This window comes from Ostrea edulis, chromosome 4 (assembly GCF_947568905.1).
Source record: "Ostrea edulis chromosome 4, xbOstEdul1.1, whole genome shotgun sequence".
NCBI classification, from domain to species: Eukaryota; Metazoa; Mollusca; class Bivalvia; order Ostreida; family Ostreidae; genus Ostrea; species Ostrea edulis.
In genome coordinates, this window is record NC_079167.1 from 2193852 (window position 1) to 2216634 (window position 22783).

The window sequence follows — 22783 nt, forward strand, 5'->3', positions numbered from 1 at the left end:
TTTGTTGTTACTTTTATAGATTACTGATACAATATTCTGGTAAATGAAATGGAAATAACCCCGAAAACTTAACAGATATGACATATTCCACCGAATTAGCATAAAATGTCCATTAATCCTCTCTCTCCCCCCAAATCAAAAATATTTTGCCACACATAAATTGTTAAAATTATTTTGGTATGTGAATGTTCAAAATACGAGAGAGAAAATTGATGGAATGAACTCCCTTGAGAATGGCACCTAACTTCTTGGGTACTTTATTTCAACTTATTTAAGAAAACAAGGGGGGGGGGGAAATGTAACATAAAATGTATGTACTTTTACTTAATTTTTATTTTAAAAAATTGTGAACTATTTATAAAAACAAATTATACAAAAGTAAATTCAAAGTAAACAGTTTTTGTAACTTTCGTTCTGTCAAACATACTGACGTTAGCACTAATGGACATATGTACATAGAGATGTACTGCAAAACAATTTACGTTGATTATTTTTCTGGAATTATTGCATTAATAGTCGTAATCTAATTGTGGAACCGATTTTATATTCTCTAAACAAAATATTTAACTAAGAAATTACATTAATACTTGGTCTAACGTCATTCTGTCAAACTACTTGGCACAATGTGACGTTAGCACACTTCTTTACCAAACCATTGTAAGAGTTGTGGTTCTTTGTAATGATTACCCGTGCAAGGGGCGTTGTAATGTGATTTTTTCAATTAAATGGTGGATGAGGTATCCAGATTTATGTATAACTTCAAGCGATAGATTTTCTGTCAAAATTGCTGACGTTAGCACAAGAAATTGTTCTTTTTGTACTAAAACGTATGTCAAACTACCAGTTTATGAATTCAAAGACTTTATTGCAATAAAAACTCGTTATGGGAAACTTTAGTCTATCATATTTACATCACTGCGAAAAGGTTCCGCAAAGTGTTGTTCCGTCAAACAATGACATTAGCATAAAAAAAGTTCCGTCAAGAACTGACATTAGCATTGACAGAAAATAAAAGATATGGGGTTTTATTAAAGCACACCAAACATTGGTCTCAATGTAATGAATTACGTTTAAACCTTTCATTAAGAGAGTCATAGTTAAATAATTTCATCACTTATTTAGTAAACAGAAGATTTATAAATTGTTAACGTCACTCACGTTCCGTCAAAAAAATGTGATGTTGGCAACAATTTTTAATTAAAATTGATTTTAAAAAAAACTTTGATAATTTTATTTTTTACATTTTCTTGATCTTGAGTGTTAATATTTTTAGTTTACCACAAAAAATTACCACAGTTTGGCACTTTGAAAAGAAAATCCCAGTAGAATCAATATAAGCCTTTTTCGTGGAATATGTCTTATGCAGCAAAGTTTTTGGGATTTTGAAAAGTAAGATTTGAGGAGGTGAACTTTGTACAAAGTATACAATGGAAACAAGAATGGGGTGAGCTTTTTACTGTGGCGCCTAATTAATTATACACCTTATCTTTGCTCAAACCAATGAAGATCCGGGTTAGAATAAGTCCTCAGTACCCCTTGCTTGTCGTAAGAGGCGACTAAATGGGGCGGTCCTTCAGATGAGACCGCGAAAACCGAGGTCCCGTGTCGCAGCAGGTGTGGCACGATAAAGATCCTTCCGTGCTCAATGGCCATAAGTGCCGAGCATAGGCCTAAAATTTGCAGCTCTTCACCGGCAGTGGTGACGTCTCCATATGAGTGAAATATTCTCGAGAGGGACGTTTCTTGCTTAATGTCTCGCTCGAGAATTTTTCACTCATATGGAGACGTCACCAAGACCGGTGAAGGGCTTCAAATTTAGGCCTATGCTCGGTGCTTACGGCCATTGAGCAGTGAGGGTTCTTTAGCGTGACACGGGTCATCCGTTTTTAAGGTCATTTCCGAGGACCCGTGACATTCACATCTGATGCCGAGCGTTTTGCGATGAACTGTCACTACCTGTTTTAACGACTTGGGTCTGTCGCGGCCGGGATTCGAACCCCGACCTCCCGCATGCGGGGCGAACGCTCTAACCTCTCGGCCACACATTACTACAAATGTAAAATACAAAAGCCAACATCCATTATCTGTTTATTTATATGACGAGGGGTTCATATACTAGGCGCGTCCACGGTTTACCGACGGCATGTTAGGTCATCAACAACTGCAAATGGTTATTAGTGGTAGTAGTTGGCTACCAACGGGGACCGAATAGCGTATATTTTATGTGAAATTTTAATTCATAAGTTTGAAATCTTCCACGCTAGTCTGAATTTTGAAATAGGTAATCTATCCCCTGTCCCGGATTTACGTTAACTGGTCTTAGGAGCTGTCCCAATAGGGGACCAGTTAAGAGAAAAGCAGGCTGACGTAATCAGAGTTGTGATTTAAACCCGGGACAGGGGCATGTTGAAAATGGATTAAAAGCTAGTAAGTTTTGATTTCCTTGAGACAGTTTTGTGCATTACTGTTAAATGTTTGAAAACAAGTTGTCTATTCCGTAAATCCAGGCACATCTGAGTCGAAACGTCGATCGAAATATAAACCGTCACCGACTCCGGCATTTACACGTTTTCCAGAATTAAAACATGAATGTCTGCGAAGAGAAGTCGATGAAGGCTATGCCTCTCGACTTCTCTAAAGAGAATACCTAGCATCGTCTTCGTAGCTTGTTACATCATGGACGGCATCATGAGGTCCCGATATTCGTTGTGATATCACAGTTTTTTAAACTGATCCTTATCGTTTTAGCTATTTGGATTTGGGCACACCGTTTTATCGCAAAGAAACTACTGATAAATGCAGACAATTTGGCATTAAATTCCAAATTCAGTAAGTTGCAACGCGTCATGAAAAGTGAAGACAACGAACAGTGACCAATCTCAACTCCTATAAAGAGTTGGGCAAACACTCACTCCTGGACATACCAGAGGTGCATGGGTTCAAGTGTTTAGGAGGAGTAAGCATTCCCTGTCGACCAGTCACACCCACCGTGAGCCCTATGTCTTAATCAGGTAAACGAAGTAATCCATAGTCAAAATCAGTGTGCCAAAAACGGCCTAACAATCGGTATGAAATACGTCAAACAGCATTTGATCCAATGATAGGTTGTATTGGTAGACTAGGTCATTATAACGACATAGAATTTGTGAAATGCTGACTTTAAACGAGACTGTTGAAACCCCTGTAACATCAACTTGTTTTTCAGTAGCCTGCCTCGATTAAAAAACTGATCAAATGCAGAAAAAGCCCTTGCGTATCGAATCAGTTGCGAGAGATTAACACCATATGTAGGTGATAATGGAATATTGCTATATGGGAAGTTGACGATGGAGAACCTGAAATCTGTCATAAAGTTGCCGTTAATATCCATTTTCAATACGAAGCAGATGACTATGGCAAGCACTTTTACTATTTATTCGAAAAATAAGATATCTCTTATTTATTTTAAAGAGATATCTCTTATTTTTAAAGAGGGATCTCTTTAAAATTAGGTATATTTCCTAAATTTAAGAGATATCTCTAAAAAAGAGATATCTCTTTCACTTAGAGAGATATCTCTTTTACTCTGAGAGATAATATTATATCTTTTACTTTGAGAGATATCTCCTTCACTTGAAGAGATATCTCTCTAAGGATTCCTAGAGAGATATATCTCAAAGTATAAGAGATATCTGTTTAATAGTTGAAAAAGAGATTAAAGACCGAGAAATTAAGCACCGCCTTCAAATTTACCTGGTCTGTGAACCCTTGTCAATCAGGAGAAATTAAACTCCAGATCGCATGCTAGAAATTGATGGACATTTGGTTACTCGTCTTTGTGTATACCTTATCTATCTAATTTGGCGATCGAGACGTCCGTGCAATCTTTTGATGCTTACCGCGTAAACCTCCTCAATAGGGATACGGTTATAGTTTTTTCATGTAGAGATAGTCACACAATGATAGTATTAAATTTTGCATACAATTACATAAATTATAATAGAATATAGTAGGTTATGCTTATGAATGGGTACGATTGATAATAATTATCATGGATTGTTGAATACATTTTACACGGACATCGATTTTATGTTAAACAGATTAATTATGAGTAAATACATTGTATGTTAATGAAATCTTGTTTACACTCAGTTGAAAATTTATAAGCGTAATTTTCCCATCGAAACCTGGCACAAAGTTCAACTAGTCGGAAGAGAAATTAGCCGCTATAAGGGCTCTTTCTTGTGTATAATGGTTGGAATTGGGATCCAGAGGAAGAACAAATTCTTTGTCTAGACCAGTTATTGAAGGAACTGTCGGGAAATACGAATGTCCTGTTTTTGTAGGTCATGCGTTATGGACGAGTCACGGTAAACGGAAAAAAAGTCACAATCTGGGTAGGAAAAGAAGTCACAGGAAAAAAGTCACAATATGTATAAAGAGTGCCTATGACCACACCTAGGAAAAAAGTCACAATTTGTTTGATGTCACACATTGTTGGTTCTGGCGTACATTTTGCTAAAAAAAATCATGGGTTTCCTTCATTCTATGTATGGCTTCAAAGATTGTAAATTGATGCCATTTTGTCTACTTATACAGGAAATACACTATCTAGAAAAGGGGAAAGGTGCCTTGTGAAGCCACTAATTAATCTCAACAGTCCCTCTCAACAACTGTTGTAAATACTTAAAAGTTAATGACTTTTTATTGGGGTTATTTGTTTGTTTTAACATTAAAATATATAAACTCAGTTGCAAATGATTAAAAAAAACATGGAATCTTCTAACTTTGAATCAAATTTAAGTAAAACTTTTCTCCTTATATAATATTTGACTTCTTTTTTTTCTATATATTCATGTAGTTTTCTTTCAAAATATATAGACTGTGACTTTCTCCCCCTTTGTATATGTGACCCTTTTCTATCAAAATATATACTATGAATTTTTCCCTATACGTATAATATAATATATATTGTGACTTTTCCCCCTACATCTATGTGATTTTTATACAAAATATATATTGTGACTTTTTTCCCTACATCTATGTGATTTTTATACAAAGACTTTTTTTCCTGTGACTTTTTTTCCGTGACTTATTTTCCTGTGACTTTTTATCCGTGACTTTTTTTATTCTTACATTCACGAGTCACACGGACAACTTTGGTAAGCAGAGAATTCTGGTGTGCGGTCCAGAAAAACTAATTTAAACAGAATAAAACTTTCTAAGCTGTTTTTAAATATTTAGTCATCATGGGGCGTGGGACGATGATCGGTACATCAGCTGTACATAGCCAGAAAATCTACCACAGTACGCAGGAACTCCCGTCGGAAACTGTATGTTTGGCAGTCAAACATCGTCGGATACCCAGTATCCGACGAACGAAGGCAGTCAAATGGATACAAGAAAACTTTGAATAAAGAATATTCTGCCTAAGTTTTCAATGGCTAACGTTCTCATTTATATGAAATAAATTTATCGAGCTTTAATCCTTACGTTTGATTCATTAGTTTTAATCATCAATGTTTCGATTAACTTGCACAAGAAAAATGACTACCATGAATTTTTCAATCTTACAAAAACTCACAGGTAATGCAGGTAACACAGATAACATCCTGTGTATTTGGGGCGGTATATACAAGCTAGCAGGGTTTCCTCGGGCTCGGGTCTTCACACCTGCCCCGCACTTAACTTACCTGAGGAAAACAGACCGGTTGAAAAACTCGGCCTTTAAGGAATTCTCCCTAAACCGGAAGCCCACCAATCCCGATATTTTGCGTTTACCGCATGTGAAGTGTATACGGGTAACAAATAAAAACAAAACAAAAAACACACCAGACAATAAATTGATAAAATATGTGAGCTAGACTGGAATTACATTTACAGTTATACCAAATTATGTTTCCCCAAGGGTAGTGATTTAACCCTTTCCGCCATTTTTACACTGGAAGTATTTTGATTGGTTAAAAAATATGGTTACATCATATTAATGGCGATGCAACAGGGAGAAGTCATTATAATCAGCGGGGGGATTTAAAGAGATATCTCTCTCTCTAACTTATAGAGATATCTCTTTACATTGATAGAGATATATCTCTCTTTAGCTTTAAGATATATCTCTCAAAGAGAAAGAGATATCTCTTTTGTTTAAAGAGATATCTTTTTAGTTAAAGAGATATTTCTTTTGGTTAAAGAGATATTTCCTTAGCGTAAAAAGACATCTCTCCAACTTACAGAGATATCTCTACAACCAATAGAGATATCTGTGTAAAGAGAATATATCTCTTATTCAAAGAGATATCTTATTTTACGAATGAATAGTAAAACGGCTTGCCATAGATCGGACCGGTCACGGTATCTCAGTGGTAGAGCGTTCGCTTCGTAACCGAGGGGTTGTGAGTTCGAGCCCCGTTCGTGCCATGGCCGCGTCAAATCTATGACGTTAAAATAGGTAGTGATTGCTCCTTTGCCAAACGCTCGGCATTTAGAAGTGAGAATCACGGGTCTTTTGGATATGACCTTAAAAACGGAGGTCGTGGCAGGCTTTGGCACGCTAAAGTACCCTCACTGCTACGGCCCTGAGCGCTAAACATAGGTCTAAATTTGTGATACTTCACCAATATATATTTTTCATTTCAACTTCAGAGTACTTGTGCGTGGAATCAGAGTGGTGTTTAACGAAGTAATTTTTTGGATGACTGGTCACTAGATATGAACCTTTCCATTTTTGTTAAAGAAGCCTGTCAAATTTACTAAAATTTCTTTAGAATCCACACTTCTGGTATATGTTGCGGCACAGTACGTCTGAGGTTTCTTTTAAATATTTTCGTGAGGAGCTAATTCCATATACATTGTGTACATATACCATTCATGTTATTGTGTATTAGGTACAACCTTCAGATTAAAACTAGGCATAGTCCAGGTTATCAAAACTCAACAGCAGATTCAATTTCGCGATTTCATTGGGAAAAATTCAAAAGTCCTAGCTCCTCGAGCAGACAACACTCAAGCACAATTACCTCTGGTTTTCTCTCTTAGAGTAAAATGTTTGTTGGATGCAGCAGTATCAAAAATACTGCTTCAACTTACCAAAAATACTGCTTCAACTTACCAAAAATACTGCTTCAACTTACCAAAAAGGCATTAGTTTCTTTGATATATTTCGAACCAAATATAACCTGACTTTATGTTGTCCTCCACCGTTTTACCAATTTGTTAATTATATTGCGTGTCTCTCTGTAAATTAAGTTTAAATTAAGTTTCATATTCAACTACAAGATGTTTTCTTGGCGGCATTAGTTACAACATTCAGTTAAAGAATAACATTGATTATACCAAGACTTTCATAGAATTTATAAGATGTTAAAAGGTTTCCAAAGATTAAATCCAGCCGAAGACGCACGATATCCAGCTTCTTTACCTCATCTGAATCAATCGACATATCTTATACCCACTGTTTGCTCATGCGAAGCTGCAGTGTTTTCACTGCCTTCCATTTGGCATCTTTTGCATTGCTATGCGTTGGTGAATGTACATTTACATTTACAAGACGTATCCATGGTTGGAGTTCATCTAAGATTTAAAATTTTATCAGTATAACAAGGTGCCATGCTACATACTCTCAAACACAATCTTTATTCACACAAATGCGCGATTTTTTTGTCAATTAGGCCACAAAAATCAAGGAGTTTTTTTCCTGATTAATCGATTGATGGAGATATTCATTAATTGAAAACATTAATTCATTGTCATATTGTTTGATTGAAATATTTTTTTAATGATTCATTGGTTGTTGATCTTGCACCATAACTACCCTAAAGTCGATGTAGATCGCGTATAATTAGTTCCTTTAGTTTGTCAATATTGATATGAACTTGCATTCAAATAAGACCATGACAAGGACTGCCAAAACTGTGTTCTTGATATTATACTATAGAAATGGTACAATGTACAGCGAACAGATGTTGACAATCTCTTGCAGTGTTCAATCATGAACACCCCCTATGGTATACAAGACGCGGCGGAGTAATACGAAATGCTGATGTTAGAGTCATTGTCATACATATAATAAGCACCTAGCTTGTATGGAGAAAGAGGAACATCCCTCTGTCCATCTGAGTGATGAAATATTTGCTGTCCGCGTTATTGTGCTTTTCAGAATTAATGATATCTCAAAATAGTGGGTGTTCAAAGCAACAATTCATATTTTTATCTAAAGTGAAAGAATGATGGCGAACCGATGAAAAGACACTGCCAGTCAGGCGGAACACGATGCTTTCCTATACTATACGGTGTATTTTCGGTTTCTTCGTTCTGTATTCAGTCACATGGATTTTCTTGATAAAAGATGATGTAGAAACACATCTTGCTATAAGCAACTTAACCAATATCACAAATGGTGAGTACTTATAAAATCCTTCATTAGTATGAGTGTGGGATTGGGAAATTTCACCGAGGGGACAAGATTTCCAATCTGGGACGAGGCTTTGCCGAGTCCTAGACAGAATCTTGTCCCCGAGGTGGAATTTCCCTATCCCACACACGTAAATGATGAAGAATTATTTTTCTCACATTTTATCGACAGTTTAGTGCATTAATTCAGAAGCTTTGAGAAGATTTTTAATCTCCATTTAAACTTCATTGTAAAAACTCATTAGACAGTCAGAAAGAGCATACCCGAAAATGGTTTACACATACATTGTAACTGTAAACTAAAATACGTGTAAACCCAGCCTGTTCCTCGGGGAAGCTACAGGTGTATATCAAATCGTGTACACATACAATGTAGCATTAGTCTGATGGCGTCGATTCACATACGAGGGTGATCAGGAAGCTTTCACTTAAATATCCACTATTATGGCCCGGTGGTTTTTGAAAAGATTTTCCCTATATATTCGCACGTAAAACTTTGATCCACTATTGTTTGAAGTTTTAAGAATACATGTTTTATACCGTTGCTGAATATTAGAATTTAGCTTAGATATTTTCAGAACAGGAAATTGTTTCTAGATTTCATAGCACTTATGACTAGTGATACTTTTAACTAGTACTCAGGTGACCGATAAGGCTTGTTACATTTAACATTTCTACATTTATATTTACATTGAACGAATGGTGCATTGCGTAGTTACAACTACACAGTTACGGGGATAAAATTTAAACCCCGTTGGCGTTCCATATTTCTCACTTTGATATTCCATGTCTCAGGATCGAGTATTCAGGCGACACCCGTCCCCCTGCCTTTGGCTATAGTTAAACTTAACATACGCTACTGTCCATCTTAGACTGGTATGAATTCCACAGAATACGATGTATTTTCAATTTGAGAGATGATAAATATATCTATAAACAAAGATGGAACTTGTGGTAGTGCTAGGATTATATCTGAGGGAGGTCTTCGGTCTGTGTACGCTCTTGCTTTAGTCATTTTTCGTGTATCTTGTCACTTAGATGCATCCTCATGTTTCAGAAGTTTTGAAGATGTGTCCCCTCATTCCTCCAGAATTAGGTAAGTTTCAGATTAATCTTCTTTTCTGTGTAAAAAAAAAATTTCAATCAGCATACACCATTTCTACATTTCGTGCAGTCTGATTAAAACCAGCCCCCCTTCTCCTATCGTCGTCATAGGAGAAGGGGGGCTGGTTTTAATCAGACTGCATTTTGTGCTGTGTAGTCTCTATAACAGATACCAGGAACCAAGTTTATAACTCCCTGATAAAACGAAAAGGAAGTTAGCGCTTTATAATACTGGGTTTTTTGGGGGGTGAAAATTCTAATTCTAAAATCACCTTATATTACTACACTGTTTAGTTTCAAGTTAGAAGTAAAGCTTGCTAATTATTTCATGAAAATATTTCCAGTAATGATATCAACGTACGATGCCTGTAAGCAAGTATTTCTTTTCTTGCATATAGAAAAAAAAAAACCCCCAGTCACAATAAACGCACACACACACACCCTTCCCCCAATGTCAAGGTCTTATACCTCTCGCAACGTCATGGCGAACTGGAAATAAAGTCCATTTAACGGCTGTAATCAACTGTCAAACATCGTCTACTGCTTCTCAAATCCGAAAAATCGGTGAAAGGGGGACGGAAGTTGACATAACTATGCAAATCAGGGGGGGGGGGGGGGGGGGAAGCACTGAATGCAGCTCTGCAAACAAAAAAGTTCGCGCACAAATGTGTAGTTTTGGGACAGGCTGGCACGGAAAGTTTAGTAAATCTATCGCACTATCGCAATGCCAAAACAACATTGGAAATGCTCATTACATGTACCACCACCACCCCATCCACACCCCACCCAACCCCCTTTGCTTCAACTCCAACCCACTTAGTTTTGTCACCAATTGTAACAGCACTGAAAATTTACAGACATTTAGCTGTATAAATGCGACTGTGAACGTTTGAGAGTATAGTAATATCCATGTGTACGCTTGTGTGCGTGTTAGTTCTGTGTTGTGAACTTTTCTTATTACGTATGACATTTACTTTCAACTAATTTTGACACAACGAATGCATGAATTAGTGAAATTGTCATGTTTAACGTTGAAAAAAAAATATATGATAAAGAAATGAAAAGAAGTGTTCAAGACCCATTAACATGCTAATTATAATATTTACTCTTTTTAATTTTATCGACCTATAAAAACAGGGCTATCCCGAAATCATGTCAACTTCCGCCCCCCTTTCCGCCCACATAAAAATGCGGACGTATTATGCTATATACCGTTGTCGTCCGTCTGTCCCTTTAACTTTGTCGTCGCAACTCCTCCTTAACCCTTTTGGGGGATTTTCATGACACTTGGTAGAAAGAAAGATCACAATGTGGAGCTGTGCATATTGCAAGGAGAATGTTGTCCAATGGTTTTTAAAGGAGGTGTGACCCTTGGACTTAATTTTTTTCTATTCGAAATACTTTGTCTTCGCAACTTCTCCTAAACGCTTTGGGGGATTTTAATGAATTTTGGAAAAAAGAAAGATCACAATGTGGAGATGTGCATATTGCAAGGGGAATGCTGTCCTATGTTTTTTAAAGGGGTTATGACCCTTGGACTTAAATTTTTCTATTCAAAATACTTTGTCTTGTGTGCAGATGTGCATATTACAATGGGAATGCTGTCCCACTATTTTTGAAGGAGTTACAGCCCTTGGACTTTAGATTTATTTAATGCAAAATACATTGTTATTGCAACTCCGACGAAATCCATTTGTGGATAATCCTTTCTCACTTGTTCTAATTCCTGTCGGTCATTAATGTATGCGGGCATATCATGTACCGGATTAGCGGTGCCTCATTTTTCGCATTCGAGAAGCAGTAAACGATGCTTAACGGTTGATCATAGCCGATAGATTGACTTAATTTCTAGTCCATGACTATTCGAGAGGTAAGACCTTGACAGAGTTGCTTCTAAACAGTAGGGGTCTAATTATCATATTATACCAAACTTTTCGCCGAAAATTGAAAGCGATACAGCTGGTAAAAAAGAAAACCAAGATGGCGGCGTGATATACCTTTTGAATATTGTGCTTTAAAATAGAGGAAGACAACATTTAAAACGTCGAGTGCCTGTGCACAATATGGGGTAAAAACAGTAAGTTCATGGTAATAAAGATTGAATTGTTTTTAAAAATAAAAATTTCAACAGCTGAACAACAGCAGGGCCAAGGTGACTCAGGTTTGCGATGTGACCCGTGGGTCTCTTGTTTTTCTTTTTTCACATTCACAGCACCAATTCTTCCCTAGCAACAAAGGGATTAAACAGAATTGATATATAGCATAATCATTAATCTATAAGCACCCCCTGTTGACAGGTCACACCTACCCTTAGCCATGCATTTTTAACCAGGGTCGGATTTCACAGCACCAATTCTTCCCTAGCAACAAAGGGATTAAACAGAATTGATATATAGCATAATCATTAATCTTTGGGACATTTTGTATTGTTCTCTTACGCAATCGATTTGATACCAGTAAAAAACTATATTTGTCCAAGTTGTTTACATTACGGGGGTGTATATATAAACATGGGATAGGTTATTGCCGAATACGCAATAATTACTCCATGCTTCCATTGTTACAGATATAGCTCCTGCAGTACATGTATAAAAAAAAAAGTACATATACATGTATATCCCTTGTATTTAAATATTTTTGGATACATGGGTTTTATTCCGATCAATAGAATACATTGAAACAACACAGCTTTATCACTGGCAAAGTATTGGTAAATATCAATCATACTACATCTAAGACTGAAGAAGGCATATGAAATCAGGGACCTATATACTATAAGGGATTGGTTGTAGAAATTTCAACCCCATCCACCCCTACCCACCTTTGGTTGAAATTTAAAAAAAAAAAAAGTTTTGGGATTTTCAACAACAACAACCTATGTATCCAAAAATATTTAAATATGGCAGGGACGGGTCCAGAACATTTTCAAAGAGGGTTGCGACCCAAGTTTATACCTAGACCAAGCTCTTTATCCAGTTCTGGATCCGCCCCTGCCATACCTCGGCCAAGCTCTTTATCCAGTTCTTTGAAAATAAAAAAAAAATCAATTAAATTAAACCAATGTATAGTTGTGTCCTGAGGTCATGTACAAGATAACTCTCTATAGTAATCTAAATTATTGTGAAACAATGTCAGTTATTTCAGACAGATTTAAATTTACAGAATCGCACAGCCTGTTGTACGTTTTCAAAATCTTATATATGGTCTTAAATTCAGCCTACATTTATGAATGGTTTTTTTTCCACAGTTGGGGATATTCCTGTGAACAAATATCCATTGAATTGGACGGTCATCGAAAGCAGATACAAGACAGTGGTCAACGGTAGTCATCGTCCTGAGAAGTGCACTGCCCGCCATAAAGTAGCCCTCCTCATTCCATATCGGAACAGAGCCCGACATCTTAGAATATTTCTTAACCACATGCACGCCTTTCTCATTAAGCAGCAGTTGGATTATGGAATATATATTGTGGAAATTGTAGGTCCCCATATCTGAAAACAAATGTTTTGTTATCTTTCTTGTCATGGTGTCTATTTCCCCCGCTACCTCCTATGTTTAACGCTGTATTCACAGTTCGAAACTGTGAGAAGCGCACGTATGGACGTTTAAAGAATTGCAGCTCAGTTTAATCTTCAAATAATCAGAAATGTTTTCATGAATATAAGATATTTTCCATTCTATTAGAGAGTTCTTTAATTCATGTTCGAATCTTCTCTCTAATGGAATTGAAACTCTTTAAATTGAACTGAAGCTCTATCTTGAATTGAAATAGCTCTTTTTAAAGGAATTGAAGCTCGCTGTCAATCATTTCAAGAGGGCAACAATTCAGTTCCAGAGAGAACTTTAATTCATTTAGAGAGATGAATTATGATTATGCATAATATTATGAAAGCTTAGTGCAACTTCACAAATGATATCCATTTTAAGATGTGAACAACAATTAATATATAATATATTACATGTGTTTGCCCAACTATCTATTTTGTATTGCTTTTATAGGAGTTATGAGATTGATCACTGTTCGTTATCTTCACCTTTCATTGAGCGGTGCTTATGTGAATATGTTGTCGTGTAACTATGTATACAATGAATAAATTAGACTCAATAGCATTAATGAATCATTTAGTATTAAGAACACTATTTAAAACCCGTTTTTCACAAAACATAAAGAAGATTTATTTTAATTTGTTGATTTCGATGAACATATACTTGTGCATGCATGAGCAAGCTGGCCTAGGGCCTACATGTTTAATGTGTTCTCTATGTTGTGTTAACAGCGAATGAGAAAAATAAAACTTGTAAAGGTAAAAATCTCAATATTTTCAAACTTTTGTTCGGAAATGAATATCACGTTAATTTTCCCCATCGTTTACTTCACAGGATGAAGACATCCCATTCAACAGAGGGTTCCTGTTTAATGTAGGCTTTAAGGAGGCCAGCAGTGATTACAGCTACGATTGTTTTATATTCCATGACGTAGACTTGCTTCCTCAGAACGATCATAACTTGTACAATTGTCCAGATCAGCCTAGACACCTGTCTGTCGCCATCGACAAATTCATGTACAAGTTAGTACTCGTGTTTCACATAACATTTACATTTTTCTTTTTCTTTTTTAAATCAAATTCCTGTGGTAAAGAAATCCTATAAATGTCGGAATAATTACATAATATTCCGTTGAACTTTGTAGGCTTGCATACTCTACTAATTTTGGCGGGGTATCTGCAATGACAAAAGAGCAGTTCACAACAGTTAATGGTTTCTCAAACTTCTTCTTTGGATGGGGAGGCGAAGATGATGATTTGTATAATAGGTGAGCTATCTCTATATATCTGTTTAAAATCAGATCTGACACAATTTGTTCCATTTCATAAATTGAATTCAATATTATAGACAACGCCAAACATTGGTATATAGTGATAAATACAACAACAAAATGAGCAGCGAGTATAGAATGAATTGTTATCAAATCATCACAAACATAATATTACTGCGGCCCGATATACTAGTAATGCCCATACATTATCTTGTTTTAAGCCCCCACCACAAGGTGGTCAGGGCATAAAGTTTTACCTTTGTCCGTCCTTCCGCAACATCCAGTTTTCCAGGCTTTTTTTTCTAAACGCCTTGAGATATTGAATAGAGTTTTTGTATGCAGGTGTAATATATTGATGAGTTTACAGATAGAGTTTGAGTTTTGTTCCGGTTCGTTGATTTTTGGTGGAGTTGTGTCCCTTTAACTTAGAAAAAATTACTGTTACGACCAGTTTTCCGAACCTTTTTTTTTTCTAAAACCCTTGAGATATTGAACTCATTTTTGTATGAAGATGTATATTGATCGAGTTTGGAGTTTTGTTCCAGTTCAATGATTTTTTATGGTGTTTTGCCTGTATCATTGATTGATATAATTTAAGCATTATTTCAACAGAAAGAAATCATATTTATTTTAGATTTCATTATATAGCAGGCTTTTCTAGCTTGTTCTGACAGTTTTTCCATCAAATCTAAACACAAGACCTAAATATACATATTGGTTTGCTATTTTATAGAGTTATGATTGTAACAGAAACTATAATCATTTTCATTGTTGGTATTTTGAGGGGGAAAAAGTCGTATTTGTGTTTATCATATTCACACGTAATTCCCTTTCTTACATAATAGATCTTTACATTTCTGTAAACCAGTTGATGACGTTTTTACAAGGATAAGGTCATAAGCTTACAAACATGTGGTTAATAGGAATTGCATCTATATATGTAAGATTGATTTGTAAATATATTGTTAACATAAGTAACAACGTCATCAATAACAGATATTGAAAAGTGATGGATTTAGATCATCGCCTTGTTTGACACCTTGATTTGCCCCAAAATGTTTCACTCGTTTGATTGTCTTTTTTACATGAGTGATAAGTATTTATCATTTAGCATTTTGTATTATTCATGAGTCTTATGTGTGTTACGTGCCTAATGCATGTTTACATGTATTTTCATATCCACAAAACATGACCAACGTCAAAATTTTACACCACTTGGATTAATAGCACAATATTCATGAAATTTCCTAAGAGAGATCGAATATATAACTTCACACAAGAACACAGATATCTTTACTGAAGCAATTGTAAATATCATCATAAAATATTTATGCACAGAGACATCCTGGATACACCCCTGATATCGAATTTTATTCCCAGTCATCTGACAGAGGGTTGATGAACACCATTCTCATTCATTGTCTCTGTGCACACATATAAGACCACTTCAACATTAGTGTTTATTCAAGAAATGAATTTCATTTTTGTAAATATACATATTATATGAGGGTATGAACTGCGCCGCCTCGCGTCGACATACTGCATGAAGCCCCCAGTAAATCTGCACATGCTGTGGTTGTCATTATCGTCGACAATCTGAAATTAGAAAGTTTTAATATTCACTACATTCCCTATTTAATGAACCAGCACAAAATAAACAAACCCTTTTCCGCATAATTCAAATCCTGATCTTTTGACCACAACTACGCAAGATGCTGCAACCAAGTATTTACTGGTTCAATACTGATCCCACTGGTGCAAACATATTACACGTCTATTACTGAACAAAAATTTAGTGTCTTTTGTGGTGGGATTAATCAAAAAGTTCTAAATCTGCATGATTTTACAGTTTCTGTTTCATCCAATACATCTTCTATTTCTATACTCCTATACGCGTATTTCAGTTTTATAATCTATTATACAACTTAGTAGTTGAAACTTGGAACTATTTCAAATGTTATAATCTATTGATTTGGTTGATATATTTTACCAAACAGAACACCGATTCTTAAAAAAGTTTGAATTAATTTACTCGCAATTTTGTATAAAAACCCAATAATTTGAAAATTTGATCTCTAACCCCCACTTTTTTAGTTCCATTTTAAATTTTAAGACAAGATCTCGAAAATTATGTGAAATTTTAGAAAAAAGTATAGCGCACTTGGTATGTAATTTCGCCGACATAAATACTTTTTTCTTGAATATCATCTTTTACAAATATTTTCCTATACAATGTCAGTTTATACTTGTGTTTACTTAAATCACTGAATAAAGATATCAATATGTTGATAGTATCTTTATTTGATAAGCATAAACATCACTGTGATTATATAGAGTATATAGTAGATGTAACGTAATGGGCATAAAAAATTGCAAACTGTTGCAAAAGGCTACCCTAAATCGGAAATAAAACACTGAAATTGTTTTACTTGAGTATGGCTGTACATAAGTCCATTTGAGGAAATTTGGTTTAAAGTGGCCCTCTCGTTGAAAATGCTAAAATATGACAAAAATCGTTCATTTGTCAAACGTTAAACCTTTAAACTTACATGTCTGGGTGGCCCAGTGGTTTAGGTGCTCGGTAATCTTACACTTTAAGCATACATTCCGAGTTCAAGTACAATGTTTTCCCATTCTATTAATTTATTTTTCTTTTCTTTTCATTTTTTTTTGGGGGGGGGTCGTTTTCTTGAAGGGGGTGTTATAAATGTGATACATATACTGTAACAAATATTAGTCATTTTCATCATAAATAACTTCCAATATTTGCAAGTTAAGTTTTTCGTTTATGTTGTCAAGCTTGGAGGTGAGGTTGTCGATTTTGCCAGATAATTCCTGATTTGGCGGGTAATTTCTGATAGGTGACAAGTTACACATAGGCAAAGGCATTGGAGTCATCTGAACGCTGTTCATCGCTGGAACGGGTGTCGATTGGTGAACAATAGCAAGTCCAGGGTTCTGTAGGTTGTATTGTGGGTTAGTGTTCCCATTCATGACGCTAGTGTCCCTCGGCTGTGTTTTGTCCTGCTGAGTACTTGTAATTCGAATTTTGTTCTCATTCTCACCACTTAAATTTTGGCTCTTAGGTTTCCTTTTCCGCGAATTTTTACCTTTTTTTCCCGGACTCATTCGGGATGCATAAACACTCTCCAATCATAATCCAATGCTCAAACGTTGATTTTTCGATTGAACTTTGCGTAGATTTTGAAAAAGAATCGCCTCCAAATTTTTCGTGTCTTCCTACGTTAACACATGCGCAGGGCCCTATGTTTTACCTCTCGCATCACCATGGTAAACTGGAAATAAAGTCCATTTATCGGCTATAATCAATGGTCAAACATCGTCTACTGCTTCTCAAATGCGAAAAATCGCTAATAGGTGGACGAAAGTTGACATATTTTCAGGATAGCCCTTTTTCATTGGTCGATAAAATTATAAAAAGTATAATATTACATATATGTATAATTAGCAGTAAATATGTTCTAGAGAGCGAGGTAATGGATCTTGAACAGTATGAGTATTAGTATACAGTTTTTTGTTGTTTTTTTTACAACGTTAAACATGATAACTTCACTTATTCATGCATTAATTCGTTGTATTAGAATTAGCATAGTTGAAAGCAATTGTCAAGTTCACAATTAAATTTAAAACACACGCGCGTGCGCGTACACGTGGGTATACTCTCAAATGTTTACAGTGACATTTATACATCCAAATGTCCTGTCCTGCGTATCTGTAAATATTCCGTGTTGTCACAATGGGTGACAAAAAGTGGGCTGGAGTCGAAGCAAGAAGGGGGGGGGGGGCTTATAAGCATTTCCAATATTGTTTTGGCATTGCGATAAATTTACTAAACTTTCCGTGCCAGCCTTATGGGCGGCAGAAAGGGCGAAAAATACCATATAAAAGAAAACAAACATTTCTTATTACTTTGCAAATATAACCATTCATTTTGCCTTTACGTCTGTTCGTTACGTACCGGATCGTTCATTTTGCTTTTATGTATTTTTTTTTCTTTTATATGGTATTTTTCGCCCTTTCCGCCGCCCATACAGCCTGTCCCAAAAACCACACATAAAATGTGTGCCCGAATGTTATTGTTTCCAGGGCTTCACACTACCCTGCAATCACTACCACCCCGTTTTCCCCCTGCACAAGCGACAGAGGGTACATTTGCAAGGGAATTCTCATTTGCATAACTATGTCAACTTCCGTCCACCTTATAGCGATTTTTCGCATTTGAGAAGCAGTAGACGATGTTTGACTGTTGATTATACAGCCGATAAATGGACTTTATTTCCAGTTCACCGCGACGATGTCAGAGGTACAAGTAAGATCGTGACAGCGTTGCCTCTAAACGGTAGGGGTCTAATCAAATTATATCGAACTTTCCGCCGAAATTTTCAAGCGATGCAGTTGGTAAAAACGAAAATCAAGATGAATGGAGCGCCAAATTAACATATCAAATTAACATTTGAAGATATCTTCAATTCATTTGATGCGTGCAACAATTCAATTAAAGATCTCTTCAAATAATTAATGATATCTTCAATTCTGAATTATTGCGCGCATTAATTGAATTGATGACAGCATTAATTCTTCAGCTGAATTGATGCGCGCTTTAATTGAATCAATGATCTCTTTAAATGAATTAATGATATCAACAATTGAATTGATGCGCGCTACAATTCAATTGAAGAGAGCAATAATTGATATAATGCGCACATTGAATTAATTGATGGGAGCAATAGTTGATTTAATGCGCGTATTAATTCGATTATTGCTCTCTTCAATTGAATTGTAGCGCGCATCAATTCAATTGTTGATATCTTTAATTCATTTGAAGAGAGCAATAATTCTTTTAGAGAGAGCAACTATATAATTAAAGATATCTTCAATTCAACATATCCACAATTGAATTAATGATCTCTTTAATTGGATTGTTGCTCTCTTTAAAAGAATTGATGCGCGCATTAATTCCTTATACAAAAGCATTGTAAATAATTAAAGATATCTTCAATTGAATTAAAGAGATCATCAAATTATTTATACCGAGCTCTAAATTAATTATTGCGAGCAATATGTTTACGAAATTGATGCTCTCATCAATTATATTGAAGAGAGCAATAATTGAATTAATGTGCGCATGGAATCAATTATTGCTCTAATTAATTCAATTGATGCGCGCATTAATTCATTTGATGAGAGCAATAATGATTTAATCCGCGCATTAATTCAATTAAAGAGAGCAATGATTGAATTGATGATATCTTCAGATAATTGAAGATACCTTCTATTATTTGAGTTTAAGTTAATTTTTGCGCTTCATAAAGATGTCGGCGTGATATACCTTGTGCATAGCTTGTTTATACGAAGACAATTTTTTAAATATAGATATTCAAAAAGTCGAGTGTCTGTGCCTTGTGTGTTTTGAATTTTAAAGAACGGTAAATGTTGTGCTATGTAAGGGATGAACTATTACCTCGTTGATCTTACAGACTTGTCTACCACAAGATGACGATATCTAGGACCATGAGTGATGTAGCTAGGTACACCATGCTCTCGCACAAACAAGCGACAAGGAACCCACAGAGGTAATGGCTTCAAAGATGTTTTAAACACGTATCTGATATATTGCTTGAATTCCCCAAATATTATGCAGTATGAACTTTCAGAACTTTGAACTTATGTATGCAAATCGTCTTTGACTGAGATAAGTTATTTCTGCTAACTTCTTCGTTATTAACCAAAGGGAGATTCTCTCTCGCTTATTGACTCAAAACCAAGGTTTGCGATGATGGGATGTACACAGGCACATCATTAACAAATACTCAAATATTGAAGATATCTCTACGCGCATCGATAAAATTAAAACTATCGTTAATTAGACTATTATTCTATTTATGCACGTAATGACTGAATTAAAGATAAGTGTCAACGAGATTGAGTTTGTCCTGATATACTTTTAATTTATGTATCTTTAAAGGATAAAACTTTTAAGATCTGGAAAACAACGCATGCAAACCGACGGAATAAATTCTTTAGAGTACAAAGTATTACAGAAGATCCACAGGAAGTTATATGTTCATGTGACAGTCACTTTAGAAGAATCAGGTATGTATTTTCATAGACATGCAGCACCAAAGACTGAAACACCAGGACGAGTTAATGTAAGGCTTGTACGTCCGTTCAGTGTGTGGGGCATAATATTGAAATGCGATCAAACTTCATTTAAGTCTTACTTTTATACAAAGGACATATGCCAGTAGTTAAAAAGGGATTTCGAGATTAGAAGACCAATGGGCTCCCCTTTTCTATGACACAGAAGCTAGATAATTATACAAGAGAGCTACACTTCAGCAACTAACTTATTCTATATGCCTTAATTTTTCCCATAACAAAATCACAGGGGATTGAAGTTACTTCTCAGTGCGTGCGCCCGGGAAAATATGTGAATGTATCAGGTACGGTCACATTTTTGCAGTTACCCTCCATACACCGGAAGTTGGGGGCGCGCTTACCATTGCGGTCCTAAGCTTCACCATCTTCACAAGTCAAGGAAATCTCGTACTGACATCAATCACCATTCAAAACATAGGCTCGAAACAGAGGATATGAATGGTGTTGTAGCCTGAAACGTGGTGCAAATCAGACAACGGCTTTTATAATCGGTCGAAAACGAAACTAAACACTTATATATATATATATATATATATAGATATAGATATATATATATATAGATATCTTGACTTTTATTATTGGATGTATTTACTGTATCAAATACCGAATTCTTTTTTACAAACTATATATATATATATATATATATATATATATATATATATATATATATAAGAAACAATTAGAACAAGTTTTAGAAAACCATGGATTGTCAAAGTAGGTTTGTTGATTGTGTTTCAACAAATTGATTATTTATAATTGACTATGAAATAGATTAATAAATAGCTACAACATGCAAGGGACGAAAATCGGAATTATTAATTACGTTACATATAAAATCAACACACAATGTTCATGATGTTGAGAAAACACGCTGGGACCATGATTGGTGTAGCACGGGGTCTGTGAATTTCAAGCGAAGAAAGTAGGTCAATAAGTATTCAAATCTAGACAGCCAAAAGTATTGCACGGGAGACAATAGTTATTGACGCGCTAGCACTAGCAATTGGGGAGTCTAAAACTCTTTCGAAATGCTCAAACACTTTGACAATATACAAGTAGGGTAGGCGCTGGGTATATTTTTCGGTGTATTTGATGAGAAATCTTCATTCCTACTGCATAAACGTTGGGTTTTTTTTCGACCAGAAACATATACATGTACTTTGAATTGGAACTCAATTTTCTTTTGAAGAAACAATCACGATATGCAGAGTACTTGAAACCCCTGTGTGGCGTAGGGGGTGGGGTGAAGATCTTGTGGCGTAGGGGGTGGGGTGAAGATCTTGTGGCGTAGGGGGTGGGGTGAAGATCTTGTGGCGTAGGGGGTGGGGTGAAGATCTTGTGGCGTAGGGGGTGGGGTGAAGATCTTGTGGCGTAGGGGGAACGAGACTCCTTTTAACTTTATCAAAGTTTCTTACCAAAATCCAAATGATTTACAAAACGTAAATAACTTTAAACATATTGACAACCGTCATTCACGCACTGTAATTTTACCTGAGTACCCTTTAATGCCTTTCTTTGAACAAAATGATCTGAGATCTTCGTTATACATGTACTTTTGAACAAAAACAATTTTCACAGTGCTCAAGATGTGGATTTTGGTAAGAAACTCCAAAAATTTAAGAATCTCGGTCCCCCTACGCCACAAAATTTTCACCCCCCCCCCCTACGCCACAAGATTTTCATTCCCCCCCCCCCCCCGCCCCCACACAGGCGATTCTTGTAGAGATGTTTCATGTCATGCGTTAGTTCGCTTTCCATCAAATATGTTCAAATAAACTAATGTTTATGTCATTGTTTGTTGCAGCTTTGCGACCCTTCAAGAAGTTTTCACTTAGTGGAAACACCACCATCTTTAGGCGAAGTGCAGCGAATTTTGACCTCAGCTAGGCACGCAGGGCCACTTAGCAGTGATGATACTTCCTCTGCAAATACCTACTGTGACACAGAGTCTCGAAAAGACCCGCGATTTCATAATCCTAGCACTAATAAGAAACATTGATGTTTCTCTAGTCAACCGATTTAATGAATTAACATCCTAAACTGTATCTACTAATCAGTTTTGTTTTGTTTGTTAATAAACATGTATACAAGTATAATAATGTGAAGATATCGAACAGTGATCAATCTTATAAATCCTATAAAGAATACAAAATTGAGAATAGGGCAAACACGGACCCCTGGACACACCAGAAGTGAGAACCGGTGCCCTACTGCAAAAAATCTTACCTTTAAGATGAAAATTTTAACACAATGTCATTTCTTTACAATTCTTCACTCATATATTTCTTAATGAGC

The 22783-nt window shown here is 35.8% G+C and overlaps 1 protein-coding gene across 1 annotated transcript; it reads left to right on the forward strand.

Moving 5' to 3' along the window:
* Positions 1 to 9113: 9113 nt before the first annotated feature.
* LOC125671426 (beta-1,4-N-acetylgalactosaminyltransferase bre-4-like) lies at positions 9114 to 22578 on the forward strand. The gene is made up of 8 exons (XM_048907165.2): positions 9114 to 9264; positions 9446 to 9484; positions 12740 to 12969; positions 13873 to 14060; positions 14183 to 14305; positions 19807 to 19902; positions 20295 to 20422; positions 22293 to 22578. The coding sequence occupies exons 2-8, from the start codon at positions 9457 to 9459 to the stop codon at positions 22373 to 22375; spliced, it is 876 nt and encodes a 291-aa protein (XP_048763122.1). The 5' UTR covers positions 9114 to 9264; positions 9446 to 9456; the 3' UTR covers positions 22376 to 22578.
* The last annotated feature ends 205 nt before the right edge of the window (positions 22579 to 22783 follow it).

Excerpts from the sequence above, each read along its gene's own strand:
- LOC125671426 (XM_048907165.2), top strand. The coding sequence starts at position 9,457 with ATGTGTCCCCTCATTCCTCCAGAATTAG. Across the intron at positions 9,485-12,739 it reads CCTCATTCCTCCAGAATTAG|TTGGGGATATTCCTGTGAAC; the intron begins GTAAGTTTCAGA and ends TTTTTTCCACAG. Across the intron at positions 19,903-20,294 it reads GCGACAAGGAACCCACAGAG|GATAAAACTTTTAAGATCTG; the intron begins GTAATGGCTTCA and ends GTATCTTTAAAG.